This window comes from Schistocerca nitens, chromosome 3, assembly GCF_023898315.1.
Source record: "Schistocerca nitens isolate TAMUIC-IGC-003100 chromosome 3, iqSchNite1.1, whole genome shotgun sequence".
Taxonomy (NCBI): Eukaryota; Metazoa; Arthropoda; class Insecta; order Orthoptera; family Acrididae; genus Schistocerca; species Schistocerca nitens.
Window position 1 is genome coordinate 244108240 of NC_064616.1, and position 15946 is coordinate 244124185.

At 44.9% G+C, this 15946-nt stretch overlaps 1 protein-coding gene across 2 annotated transcripts in view; it reads right to left on the reverse strand.

Moving 5' to 3' along the window:
- Positions 1 to 15946, reverse strand: part of LOC126249559 (paired mesoderm homeobox protein 2-like) — a 584838-nt gene that overhangs the window by 328987 nt on the left and 239905 nt on the right. For both annotated transcript variants that reach the window (XM_049951224.1, XM_049951223.1), the window contains exon 2: positions 8882 to 9054. In XM_049951224.1, coding sequence (XP_049807181.1) covers positions 8882 to 9054 — 173 coding nt within the window. The remainder of the gene's footprint in view (positions 1 to 8881; positions 9055 to 15946) is intronic.

The following is a 15946-nucleotide window of genomic DNA, read 5'->3' on the forward strand; positions in this document are numbered from 1 at the left end:
CTGATACGCAGAATCAGCGATGTATTTCGTTCTAAAGACGGACAAACACGTTATTAAGCAGACGGTCATAATGTTTCGGCTCATCAGTGTAGCAGGCCGTACTGGCGATCGGGTGTGGCGGCCGGAACGTGGTCGTAGCTCGCGGCAAACTCCGCTGCGGTCAGGCGGACTGCGCCATACTGGCTGGTAATGCAATCAGGTTGGCTGGGGTGCGGTAGCTCGCAGCAGCACCCATCATTCCCACGAGATGTCACTCCAAATGTCAGTTAAATAAAGAACAGATAACAATCGTGCCTCCCGAAAACTTTCGTGATGTGCACTGCTTGAATCGTTTAAGTTATGTGATTAATTGTATTTAGTTAACTAAATTGTTCTCTGAATTTTGGTTGTGACTCTAAACAGTTGCCCGTCAACAAATACATCACTACACCAGCCGTAGATACTTACTGCTACCCGCGTGAATCTGTGGTGGCTGCTAACAGTCTTATGAAATCGGATGAATTTTTTTAATATCGTGTATTATAGGTAGTGGTATACTAACAATGATGACAGCTATAATCGTGAGGCTACGAAAGTAAGCCGGCCGGTGTGGCCGTGCGGTTCTAGGCGCTTCAGTTTGGAACCACGTGACCGCTACCGTCGCAGGTTCGAATCCTGTCTCGGGCATGGATGTGTGTGATGTCCTTAGGTTAGTTAGGTTTAAGTAGTTCTAAGTTATAGGGGACTGATGACCTCAGATGTTAATTCCCATAGTGCTCAGACCCATTTGAACGAAACTGACGGAAAACTGCTACTGGAACCAGTCAGGTAAGGTAATGTAGAAGTGAGCCCAATGTATGTGCAGTAAATGTCGATCATGCATCCTTTAGGAGTTCCTTAGAGAAAGTTTTATGCATGGTACGGGAGCAGATATTTACCTTCGAGGCTGTAGGGTTAATCGAAGATGACTAGCCAGATTCTTGAGCTTTGAACCACACTAAACGCAGTGTAGCAGTAATGAGAAAGAGGAGGTTACTAATTGGGACTTCCGGAGAAGATTATATTTTAAAAGTGCTGCGAATACATCGAAATTATAGGAAAAGTGAAGTCATAGACGTAAGAACGATAACCAAGAAGCGATGCGAAGTAAAAAAAAAAAAATCCACTTTCGCAATACATGAAACTTGAGAAAGAGAGAGAGAGAGAGAGAGAGAGAGAGATTCGCAAAGGATACGGGAGGATGTGGACGGTAATTGGGTTACTGATTCTTACAGATCACGTGCAGAACATCAGTCTCATACAGTGATTCAGAAGGGTCTTTGACAAAATCATTGCGTCTAATCTGCCTGAGCATGAGATAGTCTTCGAAAGAGTCTACAGATTGATGTTCAACAGAATACGTTGCCCAAAGCAAACGTTGTGTGCATATCATAAGCAAATGTAGCGGCAAATTTGTCTCAAGTAACATAGTTTTGGTGTTACAGTTTTGTAGTTGTATCTTAAGTTAAGTGTATTGTGATTTTTTTTATCTAAGTGTTCTTTTTGATTATTTATTTCTTCCAGCGTTGGGTATGGCGCGGTTTTGGTGAGTGTTTGTGAATATATGAAGTAATCAAGTTTGGTAGAAAAAAATGTGATCGCAACTTGCGGACGGTAGCCAGATTTAGAAGTTATCCATGATCGGACTTGTGGTCGTGACTGTAATCTACTTGAAAATCAGACCCAGCCACACATAATGCAAATGCACTAATTTCATGGTGGTACGAAGGAACGTAGCATCATCATTTGAAATATCTGCACACAAGAATCTTCATGCATGGCTTACATCTAGAAAAGTTCGTTCACAGGAAGTTTTCACAGTTACGTCATGTGACCTGATGTGTGTGGTCGTGTGTCATTTATATGATACTAATATAAAAATCCGCCGCACTTGTCTATCAGAATATTTTTATGAGTATGCCGGGCAATAATGGTTCAAATGGCTCTGAGCACTATGGGACTTAACTTCTGAGGTCATCAGTCCCCTAGAACTTAGAACTACTTAAACCTAACTAACCTAAGGACATCACAAACATCCATGCCCGACGCAGAATTCGAACCTGCGACCGTAGCGGTCGCGCGGTTCCAGACTGTAGCGCCTAGAACCACTTGGCCACCACGGCGGGCGCTGGGCAATAGTTTGAGCTTATTTTATTTGTGTTAATAAACATTAGCGAATGATCTCATTTTATTACATTCTTGTTTCATAAGTGTAGCTTCTTTCAGTTCCATTTTGCGACAACCTGAGTGTGTGTACTTAAATAATTTACGGGAATGCAGCGTGGTGACGTTCTCGACGAGAAAGGCGCTACTCGACTGCTTTCTGGTAAGTTACTTGGGCATTCGACGCGCCGGGAGAAGATTAACTGCATATAAACTGCCGGAAAATACAAATTAGTACTCGTGAAGAGACGATGTCGATTTGGTACGCCACCTGGGGGTAGTAGATGTACTGATAGCGGTTTCAACGTAGTCAGCCAACAGATGCCCTACCAGAGCAGCATCTGTGCCTACCGTTTAATAGGGTATGTTCACAGTCAGAAGGCAACCGCCAGGGTAGCCGAGAGCGCTAACGCGCTGTCTTCTGGACTCGGGTAAGCGCGCCGGCCCCGGATCGAATGGATCGAATCCGCGCGGCGGATTAACGACGAGGGCCGGTGTGCCGGCCAGCCTGGATGTGGTTTTTAGGCGGTTTTCCACATCCCGCTAGGTGAATACCGGGCTGGTCCCCCAGTTGCGCCTCAGTTACAGACATTTGAAAACGTTCGCACTATTTCATTACTTACACTAGACGCAGACAGCTGGGGTACACTACTTCCGTCCCGGGGGGTTCGGGGTGGCGGCAGGAAGGACATCCGGCCACCCTCTACAATTAACGCTGCCAAATCCGTCATAACAAAGCCGACCCCGTGTTGGAGCGGGACAAAGGCCCGAGAAAGAAGAAGAAGTTCACAGTCAGAAGGCTCAGTGTAGTGGAAACGTGTGAAGCAAAAGGGCAACCATGCCATGGAGATGCACTCGTACTTCCTACAGCCAACTGAGGGAGTCTGAAAGGGGTCATATTGTGGCATTCTGAGTGGCGGGATGGTCATTTCGGAGAAATGCCACACAAGTTCGTCATACTGCGTCACTTGGCAAAAATACTGGTGTCAGTGGTTACGTGAACGTTCTCACATTCGTAGACGAGGTTCTGGATGTACACGTAACACTGACGCTCGTCAGGAACTTTTGCGAACCGTTTATTAGTAGTACGACAACGGGCACACACACCTGTAGCCCATCTTCCAGTCACGCCACACCAAGGATGCGCATGGCTCGACTGGTGCCGTCAGAGGATCACTTGGAAGATGGAATGGCGCGCCGTAGTCTTCAGCGATGAAAGCAAGTACTGCCTGCATGCAAGCGATGGTCGTTCGCTCTTACGACATAGAACTGGTAAATGCTGTCTCCTAAAGGGCCATCGTCCAAGACTCACTGGTCCCATCCCAGACCTCATGGTCTGGGTGCAATAAGCTAACTCCTCTTTACTTTTGGTGTTTCTGAAGGAGACGCTAACCAGCGCTTGGTACGTGCAGAATGTTGTTAGACCCGTTGTTTTGCCGTTCTTGTAACAAGAAGGTGATGTGTTGTTCCAACAGGATAATGCTCGCCCACACATTGTCCGTGAAAATCAACGTGCTCAGCAACTTCTGCCAAGCACGATCTCCGGACTTGTCTCCAATCGAGCACGTGTGGGATATGACGGGAAGAGAAGTGATTAGTGCGATTCGTCAACCAACAACTCTTACAGAATGACTGGTTGCCAGGGTAAGGGCCTGCCTCGTCGGCCTAGAGGCTACATCACGTGCTAATATGGGTATTTCAGCATGGATCGACACCTGTCACGTAAATGGAATCGTTTCATGTACTCCATATGCACTGTTGCAACAATAAATCTTGAGTGAATTGGAAACCTCTATAAGGGTGTACAATTTTTTTCAGGCAATGTAAAAAAATGGTTCAAATGGTTCTGAGCACTATGGGACTTAACAACTGAGGTCATCAGTCCCCTAGAACTTAGAACTACTTGAAACTAACTAACCTAAGGACATCACACACATCCATGCCCGAGGCAGGATTCGAACCTGCGACCGTTGCGGTCGTGCGGTTCCAGACTGAAGCGCCTAGAACCGCTCGGCCACACCGGCCGGCCTGGCCGGCCCGGCAATGTAGGTTGGCGAGAGAGGCCCAGTTTCCTCTTGGAAATTAAGTAACACGGCATGGATGCATAATGGGGCCCATCGTCCCTCTTTTCATGCGGCTTTTTCTCATGTTAATTTGTTTGCTGGTCTCAAAGCATTATCACTTTTTTAGGGCATGTTTGCTGCAGTTATTGCTATTGCCTGCATACTGCTTTCATATCACATGCCCATATGATTTATGCTAGTGAATTTTTTTTCAACTGCACTGATTGTATTATTATTTTATTATAATTTTCAAGAGACTACAAGCATGACATGTTGGAATTTTGGTCGTAAATTATTTTTACATATGTTTTGCCAATACAGTTTGTGACGTAGCATGGTGGAACAGTTTACCCTGTTTTTTTACCTTTTGTTGTTGTGATGTACATCAGTGAAACATTTCAGAGTTACCATTATCAAGAAACAGTGCCTGAAAGTAATCAGTAGCTGAAGCTGTAAAGTGACCTAAATCAAAGAGTACAGTGCTTCCTGTGGAGTCGCTGTCAAGATGTGGGGAGAGCTTAAGATAAGTCTTTCAAGTTCTTGTGCAGTAAATTGATAAGTAATGACAAGGAGCTGTATGTACACCCTTCTGTAATGTGGAAGACATACATTTGACGTTCGCTAGTAAATCGAATTTATTCTTCGGCACAACTGTTTTTCGCGTGATGCAACAACTGTTATCCGTTATTCGTTCACACAACCTGGTACTAACTTAATAAATAAAACCTAGAATATGGGCGGCTCACTTGTTGCCAAAGCTGTTTCGGCTACACCGCAGAGGTTCAGCTTGGAACCCCTTACACGTCCTCCAATCACACAGTCCTGATCTCTCCCTATGCGACATCCATATATTTGGAGGTCTGACGAAGGATGTTCGTTGCCGTCGATTTGCTTAGCACGGAGAGGATCAAATGGTTCAAATGACTCTGAGCACTGTGGGACTTAACTTCTGAGGTCATCAGTCCCCTAGCACTTAGAACTAGTTAAACCTAACTAACCTAAGGACATCACACACATCCATGCCCGAGGCAGGATTCGAACCTGCGACCTAGCGGGCACGCGGTTCCATACTGCAGCGCCTAGAACCGCTCGGCCACTTCGGCCGGCCACGGAGAGGTGCTCGCCTGAGTACAATCATGGTTCCGCAATCATACAGGGTGATTCCAAAAGAATACCACAACTTTAAAAATGTGTATTTAATGAAAGAAACATAATATAACCTTCTGTTATACATCATTACAAAGAGTATTTAAAAACGTTTTTTTTTCACTCAAAAACAAGTTCAGAGATGTTCAATATGGCCCCCTCCAGACACTCGAGCAATATCAACCCGATACTCCAACTCGTTCCACACTCTCTGTAGCATATCAGGCGTAACCGTTTGGATAGCTGCTGTTATTTCTCGTTTCAAATCATCAATGGTGGCTGGGAGAGGTGGCCGAAACACCATATCCTTAACATACCCCCATAAGAAAAAATCGCAGGGGGTAAGATCAGGGCTTCTTGGAGGCCAGTGATGAAGTGCTCTGTCACGGGCTGCCTGGCGGCCGATCCATCGCCTCGGGTGGTTGACGTTCAGGTAGTTACGGACAGATAAGTGCCAATGTGGTGGCGCTCCATCCTGCTGAAATATGAGTTGTTGTGCTTCTTGTTCGAGCTGAGGGAACAGCCAATTCTCTAACATCTCCAGATACTGTAGTCCAGTTACAGTAGCACCTTCGAAGAAAAAGGGACCAAAAACTTTATTGGCTGCAATGGCACAGAAAACGTTTACCTTAGGCGAGTCACGTTCATACTGAGTTGTTTCCCGCGGATTCTCAGTGCCCCATATACAGACATTGTGACGGTTGACTTTCCCGTTAATGTGGAAAGTTGCTTCATCACTAAACACAATCTTTGAAATGAAAGATTCATCTGTTTCCATTTGAGCAAGGATAAAATCACAGAAATCGATTCTTTTAATCTTATCAGCTGCAGACAGTGCTTGAACCAATTTCAGACGATAAGGTTTCATAACTAACCTTTTTCGTAGGACTCTCCATACAGTTGATTGTGGAATTTGCAGCTCTCTGCTAGCTTTCTGTTGAGTGGTCGCCATCTTAGCATCAACTGACGCTGACACCTAGTCAACAGCGCCTCAAGCGAACAAATGTACAACTAAATGAAACTTTATAGCTCCCTTAATTCGCCGACAGATAGTGCTTAGCTCTGCCTTTTGTCGTTGCAGAGTTTTAAATTCCTAAAGTTGTGGTATTCTTTTTGAATCACCCTGTATTTTCATGAAGGTATTGTCAGCCTTGTCTCACTATAGGGTAAATGTATTAACAGTGATAGCGAATACTTTTGAAGTAATAAACAGTTTACATACTTTTTTCCATTTGTCTCGTTTTCATTTGACAGCCTCTTATAGGTATAACATGTATTTTCTGCATTTGAAGGAATTCTGATGTTATTTGTGACCTTGAGGAGGACATGGTGTCAAGTGGAAAACAACGAATGCTTCCGACCTACATTTTTTTTTTTAATTCAGTTGTAGGACGAAAGCATCAGAGGAAGGTAAAATATTTGTACCACTTAAGACGGGACGAGACAGATTCTGTCATATCATAGATGACTGCTTTTACACGAGCGATTCGCAACTGCCAACAACACAGTGGAGCTTTGATTTGTAGCACCCAAACACTTTGATATACCTTATGTCATCAAAAGTAACCCGACACCTATTAGTGGACATTAATTTGGGGTGTGTCCACCCTTCACCTGTATGATGGCTTGAACTCTGTTGGGGACACTTGCAATGAGGTGTTTAAACGTCTGTGGAGAAGTGGCACTCCATTCTTCCTCAACAGATGAAAACAGAGAAGGTAGTGATGCTGGACGCTGAGACCTGGAGCTATGTCGACGTTCTAACTCGTCCTGAAGATATTCCATTGGGTTCTGGTCGGAACTTTGGGTAGGCCAGTCCATTACGGAAATGATATTGTTCTCATATCATTGTCTCAGGCATGCTGATTTATGGCGGGATGCATTGCCATGCTGATAACAACAACACAGTGCTGTAGCAGAAAAACGACTAAGAAATAGACAGAAAGAAAAAAAGTTAGCAGTGTCGCTGCCTCCAGATCGCGTGGTGCCAGGTTCGATTCCCTACCAGGTCGGACATTTCCTTCGCTTGCGGACCGGGTAAATGTGTTGCCCTTACCATTTCATTACGTCTCCATCTCCGAGGTATGATCAAATATAAAGACTTGCAAAGACAACCCCACAGGGGGTCTGCTGGCCAATAGTACCGTATCACTTCATTTTTAACCCTTTCCCATCCCTGTCCAGCTGAAGCTTGTGATCAGTCCCTAATGAATTCATCCCCAACAGGATGGTAAATAGTTTTCTTCCTACAAGTCCCTGTCCAGAAATGTAACGATATGCGTTGACGTCTGTTGCTAGTAATTTAGGCGCTTTGTGGTAGTAGTTTATCTACTTAAACTGACCAAGAAGTTGGCATCAACTGCTCTTGCTACAAAGTGAACGCCTACACGCTGTTAATACGATGATAGGAGCTATCCATTACCTCGGCTGAGTAGTGACTTCACATCTTCAGTATTCTCGCGATCATACTTTTCGACCTAACAGCTATTCAATAATCTGTGAAGGTACTTCTTCGATATCAAAATCCTTTTTAAACTGCGCTAATAAAATGTTCATCAGAAAACGAGCTGTTTTTTATACAGGGTGATTCAAAAAGAATACCACAACTTTAGGAATTTAAAACTCTGCAACGACAAAAGGCAGAGCTAAGCACTATCTGTCGGCGAATTAAGGGAGCTATAAAGTTTCATTTAGTTGTACATTTGTTCGCTTGAGGCGCTGTTGACTAGGCGTCAGCGTCAGTTGATGTTTTTGGTCCCTTTTTCTTCGAAGGTGCTACTGTAACTGGACTACAGTATCTGGAGATGTTAGAGAATTGGCTGTTCCCTCAGCTCGAACAAGAAGCACAACAATTCATATTTCAGTAGGATGGAGCGCCACCACATTGGCACTTATCTGTCCGTAACTACCTGAACGTCAACTACCGGAGGCGATGGATCGGCCGCCAGGCAGCCCGTGACAGAGCACTTCATCACTGGCCTCCAAGAAGCCCTGATCCCCCTGCGATTTTTTCTTATGGGGGTATGTTAAGGATATGGTGTTTCGGCCACCTCTCCCAGCCACCATTGATGATTTGAAACGAGAAATAACAGCAGCTATCCAAACTGTTACGCCTGATATGCTACAGAGAGTGTGGAACGAGTTGGAGTATCGGGTTGATATTGCTCGTGTGTCTGGAGGGGGCCATATTGAACATCTCTGAACTTGTTTTTGAGTGAAGAAAAACCTTTTTAAATACTCTTTGTAATGATGTATAACAGAAGGTTATGTTATGTTTCTTTCATTAAATACACATTTTAAAAGTTGTGGTATTCTTTTTGAATCACCCTGTATTTTAAAGAGAGACACTTATCCAGCGCTGGAAGAGAGGTGTGAATAATGGATAATTCGTTTAAAACAATTACTTTTACCGTAGCGAAAGAGCTACGAACTTCTGCAAGGATCTAATACTCTTATTTCTACTTGCGAAGGAGGTGTGTGGAAATGGTCACCTGTACACGCGCCTCGGTGAGGTTGACGCGGCGTGCCAGCTGCTCCCGTGCGAACGAGTCCGGGTAGTGCGTGCGCTCGAACACTCGCTCCAGGGCTGCCAACTGCGCCGCAGTGAACATGGTACGGTTGCGTCGCGGCCGCTTGCGGCGAGACGACCCCTCCTCCTCTGAAACTGCAAACGGGGATCCACTCACCGCGGTGCTCTGACACAAAAGTGAAACACATCAGATGAATTCACAATTGCGAATAATGACTACCATCAGCTGTAGAACGGAATGACGGCAATGAAAATTCGTGTCGGACCATTATTCGAACTCGGATTTCCCCCTTATCGCGATAAGCGGGAAATCTGGTTTCGAGTCCCGGTCCGGCATAAATTTTCATTGCCGTCATTCCATTCCACAGCTGATGGTAGTCATTATTCGCAATTGCGAATACATGTGTTTCGTAACGGCTGTGGTCGCCGCGGTGCACCGTCATCAGAATAACACAGGCACTGCAATATCGCAAAAATGAAACATACCTCGTCTTGCAGTCTGCTTTGCAGCACTTCTGCATAGCTCGTGCATTCATCGTAGATAACCTGTGGTAGTACAGAGTAGCGCACGAAATGATCACACGTATGTTTTGGGATTAATTTTTTCATATTATCAGTTATTACTGTAAGTTACATTGGACTAAGAGAGAGTAGCTGATGGAGGTTAGTTCTTTTATTTCCGAGTGCACTGTTTATCGTTCCAAGATGGCTGATAAAAGAAGACTGGCTGTTGAATACCGCGTGTGCTACTTTTTAATGAAACCACGTGTGCTACTTTTTAACGAAACGAGAAGTGTGATGTTTTCACAGAGACCTAGTAGATAGTGTCGGAAGTTCCATGCGGCTTTTCGCGGATGATGCTGTAGTATACAGAGAAGTTGCAGCATTAGAAAATTGTAGCGAAATGCAGGAAGATCTGCAGCGGATAGGCACTTGGTGCAGGGAGTGGCAACTGTCCCTTAACATAGACAAATGTAATGTATTGCGAATACATAGAAAGAAGGATCCTTTATTGTATGATTATATGATAGCGGAACAAACACTGGTAGCAGTTACTTCTGTAAAATATCTGGGAGTATGCGTGCGAGCCGGCCGGAGTGGCCGAGCGGTTAAAGGCGCTACAGTCTGGAACCGCACGACCGCTACGGTCGTAGGTTCGAATCCTGCCTCGGGCATGGATGTGTGTGATGTCCTTAGGTTAGTTAGGTTTAAGTAGTTCTAAGTTCTAGGGGACTTATGACCACAGCAGTTGAGTCCCATAGTGCTCAGAGCCATTTGAACGATTTTTAGTATGCGTGCGGAACGATTTGAAGTGGAATGATCATATAAAATTAATTGTTGGTAAGGCGGGTACCAGGTTGAGATTCATTGGGAGAGTGCTTAGAAAATGTAGTCCAGCAACAAAGGAGGTGGCTTACAAAACACTCGTTCGACCTATACTTGAGTATTGCTCATCAGTGTGGGATCCGTACCAGATCGGGTTGACGGAGGAGATAGAGAAGATCCAAAGAAGAGCGGCGCGTTTCGTCACAGGGTTATTTGGTAACCGTGATAGCGTTACGGAGATGTTTAATAAACTCAAGTGGCAGACTCTGCAAGAGAGGCGCTCTGCATCGCGGTGTAGCTTGCTCGCCAGGTTTCGAGAGGGTGCGTTTCTGGATGAGGTATCGAGTATATTGCTTCCCCCTACTTATACCTCCCGAGGAGATCACGAATGTAAAATTAGAGAGATTAGAGCGCGCACGGAGGCTTTCAGTCAGTCGTTCTTCCCGCGAACCATACGCGACTGGAACAGGAAAGGGAGGTAATGACAGTGGCACGTAAAGTGCCCTCCGCCACACACCGTTGGGTGGCTTGCGGAGTATGAATGTAGATGTAGATGTAGATGAACAGTTTAAAACTCGGTGGTCGCCCTCATTTAAAACAATATATAGACTTTACGAAGCATTTACTAATGATGGGCCGCGCGGAGTGGCCGCGCGGTTTGAGGGGTCATGTCACTGACTGCGTTGCCCCTCCCGCCGGAGATTCGAGTCCTCCCTCGGGCATGGGTGTATGTGCTGCTCTTAGCGTAAGTTAGTTTAAGTAGTGTGTAAGTCTAGGGACCGGTGATCTCAGCAGTTTGGCCCCTTGGGAATTCACACACATTTTAACATTTTGAACTAATAATGATTGTATCCGTACAAAATAACGTTGCTGTCTAAATCAACGACGGACAAGAAACGTCGAAGAATAGTGAATGGGCTGTGAATCACTGCGTACTGTTGAACAATGTTAGATTTTCAGAGCCGGCCGGTGTGGCCGAGCGGTTCTAGGCGCTTCAGTCTGGAACCGCGCGACTGCTACTGTCGCAGGTTCGAATCCTGCCTCGGGCATGGATGTGTGTGATGTCCTTAGGTTAGTTAGGTTTAAGTGGTTCTAAGTTCTAGGGGACTGATGACCTCTGAAGTTAAGTCCCATAGTGCTCAGAGACATTTGAACCATTTTTTAGATTTTCAGCTTCTTGAAGGATTTCAATTAGAAAACCTGTGGTTCATACCGGATGCTGCCACACCACACACAGCTAATGCTGTCTTACACTTCTTGCATAACATTGTAAGGCAAATGACATTTCAGACAGATTTCCTAATCGTCTCACTTGTGGACAAAACTGGCCCCCGAACGGTTCTGATCTGAATCCATCTGATATTCTTCTGTGGAGATTTCTAAAGGAAAAGATTTTCTCTACGCTTCCTCGTACAGTAATGGAAGTGCGAGTGCGGATAACTGAGGCGAGCAACGAAATAACCAAAGATAGGTGTGAGCGAGTAATTCATAGCATGAGAGGTCGTGTTGAAGAAGTTGGTAGAGGTTATGATCGTCATAGTGAACACGTCATAAGCAGAACATAATCTTGAGGTTTATTGTTAACACGCTGTACGTTATATTAATGTATTTCAACTGAAACAGATAATTTTGTACAGAAAAAAATGTTGGGATTGTTTCGTGTGCCACACTATACGTAACTTCCGCTAGCTGCTTTTCTGTTGTACGCTTAATTTATGCAGTTGATCCATATTACGGCAGGGATTTGTATCTACAAATTTCCAAGTTTCTCAGCTGACTTTCAGAGAATAAAGGAGAATGGCCTGGAATTCTGGAAGTTACAAGCTATGTTTAACGCAGGGGTACTTTCCATTTGGTGTGGGGAGGCTGGTCTACTTCCTTGGGCTTGCAGATTGATCGCCTGCAAAGAACGTACAGCCAGGAGAACGAGCATTCTTTTTAAGTGGCTTTCGGGGCGCACCCAATCATCCAACACAACACCCAGCCCCTAAGTGGATAAATCAACGATTCGGCTGGGAACCGAACCCGGTCCTCCTACACTTAGCAATCTGCTGCGCTGACCGTGCAGCTGCCGAGCCGGACAACGTGCATCTTCACCGCCTGACTGTAGCTCCTATCAACAAATCCGCTATGTATTCCGAGTCAACTGAAGGGGTAAATCACGGGGAGTGGAATAAGCAGAGACAGAAAGGGAAAGACCCTCTCCTAACACAAAAGGCTGACTGCCTGAACGTAGTAGCAAACAGCAAAAAGAAATAGGATTCGCTTTATTTAAACGCTCGCACTGACAACGTCTGCAGACCTGTATTTACAATCCTAATGCTAAATGAAACACTGATAATGGTGAGTACACAACACTATTTTATTCCGTGTAAATTATGACGCTTTCGAAGTTGCGTGTCAGTGTCTATGGCTATTCTTGAATTAATTGCATGTCGCATGCACTTCTAAAATTTTCAGACGAATGTTTTTGAAATGCTGTATTTCTCTGAACTGTAATTTCTTGGAAGTTAAGCTAATGTTACATGGCTCTGAGCACTATGGCACTTGATATCTTAGGTCATCAGTCCCCTAGAACTTAGAACTACTTAAACCTAACTAACCTAAGGACATCACACACATCCATGCCCGAGGCAGGATTCGAACCTGCGACCGTAGCGGTCGCGCGGTTCCAGACTGAAGCGCCTAGAACTGCTCGGCCACTTCGGCCGGCTAATGTTACATGTTAAGCACAACAGTATACACAAATTGTTGTTTTGTTAAAACAATTTAAATATTTTACTGTCATTAAAAAATTGTGTTCTATCGTTGTTACTGTTAAAATGGTAAACATTTGTGCTACATTAAAAGTGTGGGGATGACAACACGTTATCTGGGGGAGGGGGGGGGGTGGAGGGAAGGGAAGGTGGTAAGTTCCTATGGGACCAAACTGCTGAGGTCATCGGTCCCTAGGCTTACATACTACTTAATCTAACTTAAACTAACTTCCGCTGAGGACAACACACACACCCACGCACGAGGTAGGACTCGAACCTCCAACGGCGGGAGCCTCGCGAACCGTGGCAAGAGGCCCCAGACCGAGCGGCTGGTGGAGGGGGGAAGGGGGGGGGGGGGCGCAGGAGGAGCCGGTAACAAACTGCAACAATAAGAGGGCCTACAACACCGATTAATAAACATTACTTGTTTCATACAAAGTTTTTATGTTTAATAGTTTCCGGTCATATAATTGTAGGGGGCAATACTGCCCCTACGACATATCTTAGAAAATAGGTTAAGGAAAGGCAAACCTACGTTTCTAACATTTGTAGACTTAGAGAAAGCTTTTGACAATGTTGACTGGAATACTCTCTTTCAAATTCTGAAGGTGGCAGGGGTAAAATACAGGGAGCGAAAGGCTATTTACAATTTGTACAGAAACCAGATGGCAGTTATACGAGTCAAGGGGCATGAAAGGGAAGCAGTGGTTGGGAAGGGAGTGAGACAGGGTTGTAGCCTCTCCCCGATGTTATTCAATCTGTATATTGAGCAAGCAGTACATGAAACTGAAGAAAAATTTGGAGTAGGAATTAAAATCCATGGAGAAGAAATAAAAACGTTGACGTTCGCCGATCACATTGTAATTCTGTCAGAGACAGCAAAGGACCTGGAAGAGCAGCTGAACGGAATGGATAGTGTCTTGAAAGGAGGATATAAGACGAACATCAACAAAGGCAAAACGGGTGTAATGGAATGTAGTCGAATTAAATCGGGTGATGCTGCGGGAATTAGATTAGGAAATGAGACGCTTAACATAGTAAATGAGTATTGCTATTTGGGGAGCAAAATAACTGATGATGGTCGAAGTAGAGATTATATGAAATGTAGACTGGCAATGGCAAGGGAAGCATTTCTGAAGAAGAGAAATTTGTTAACATCGAGTATAGATTTAAGTGTCAGGAAGTCGTTTATGAAAGTATTTGTATGGAGTGTAGCCATGTATGGAAGTGAAACATGGACGATAAATATTTTAGACTAGAAGAGAATAGGAGCTTTCGAAATGTGGTGCTACAGAAGAATGATGAAGATTAGATGGGTAGATCACATAACTAATGAGGAGGTACTGAATAGAATTGGAGAGAAGGGAAATTTGTGGCACAACTTGACTAGAAGAAGTGATCGGTTGGTAGGGCATATTCTGAGGCATCGGGGGATCACCAATTTAGTATTGGAGGGCACCGTGGAGGGTAAAAATCGGAGAGGGAGACCAAGAGATGAATACACTAAACAGATTCAGAAGGATGTAGGTTGCAGTAGGTACTGGGAGATGGAGAACCTCGCACAGGATAGAGTAGCATGGAGAGCTTCATCAAACCAGTCTCTGGACTGAAGACCACAACAACAACAACTATTGTAGGAATGTTTCTTCTACTTTCTCCAGTAGGAGTATGTGACACTTTTTTAACCGCTCTCTCTCTCTCTCAATATTTCACAAAAATTTCGCTTCATTTTCCAAGTCTTTATCACCGGAGAAAGAGTTAGCAGCTGAGTACCTCATTATCAGCCACAAATTCTTATATTTTCTAACTACATGTTTGTTGTGTATCTGGATTACACGCATAAATTAGGTATCTGTGTTCCTTCTAGCTGCCTCGCACTTTATTATGATTTGTTAACATTGTTCTTCTATCATTCTTTCTCATTCCTCCCGTCTTGGAATGACAGAGTAAGTGAATACGTCTCTCTAGTGGGTTTTCATAATGTTTGGTAGCCGGTAAAATTCTCGTTTGCTCTGTGGCAGTTTAGCCAACTCTAGTACGGATTAGAGTGAGGCAAAGAGGTTTGGTTCGTTCTGGTCGAAGACCTATTGTGCGTAAGTTGGCAGGGTGCGGAAAGGGTATTCTCTGAGCACTTCCGCGCCCTGAGTGGAACCCGATGTTGCTAGTATGCTCTTCACTCGTTCCTGGGATTTTGGTGCTAGAGGTCGCTCGTCGGACCATGTTTTTTCACACAATTTGGGTGCGTAGATCCTGAGAAATCTGTACCTCTGGCCTTAATAACGGCCTTGATACGCCTGGGCATTCAGTCAAACAGAGCTTGGATGGCGCGTACAGGTACAGCTGCCCATGCAGCTTCAGCACGATACCAGAGTTCATCAAGAGTAGTGACTGGCGAATTGAGACGAGCCAGTTGCTCAGCCACCATTGACCAGACATTTTCAATTGGTGAGAGATCTGGAGAATGTGCTGGCCATGGCAGCAGTCGAACATTTTCTGTATCCAGAAAGACCCGTACAGGACCTGCAACATGCGGTCGTGCATTATCCTGCTGAAATGTAGGGTTTCGCAGGGATCGAATGAAGGGTAGAGCCACGGGTCGCAACACATCTGAAATGTAGCGTCCACAGTTCAAAGTGCCGTCAATGCGAACAAGAGGTGACCGAGACGTGTAAACAATGGCACCCCATACCATCACGCCGGGTGAAACGCCAGTATGGCGGTGACGAAGACACGCTTCTTATGTGCTTTCACAACGATGTCGCCATACACGGATGCGACCATCATAATGCTGTAAACAGAGCCTGGATTCATCCGAAAAAATGACGTTTTGCCATTCGTTCACCCAGGTTCGTCGTCGAGTACACCATCGCAGGCGCTCCTGTCTGTGATGCAGCGTCAAGGGTAACCGCAGCCGTGGTCTCCGAGCTGATAGTCCATGCTGCTGA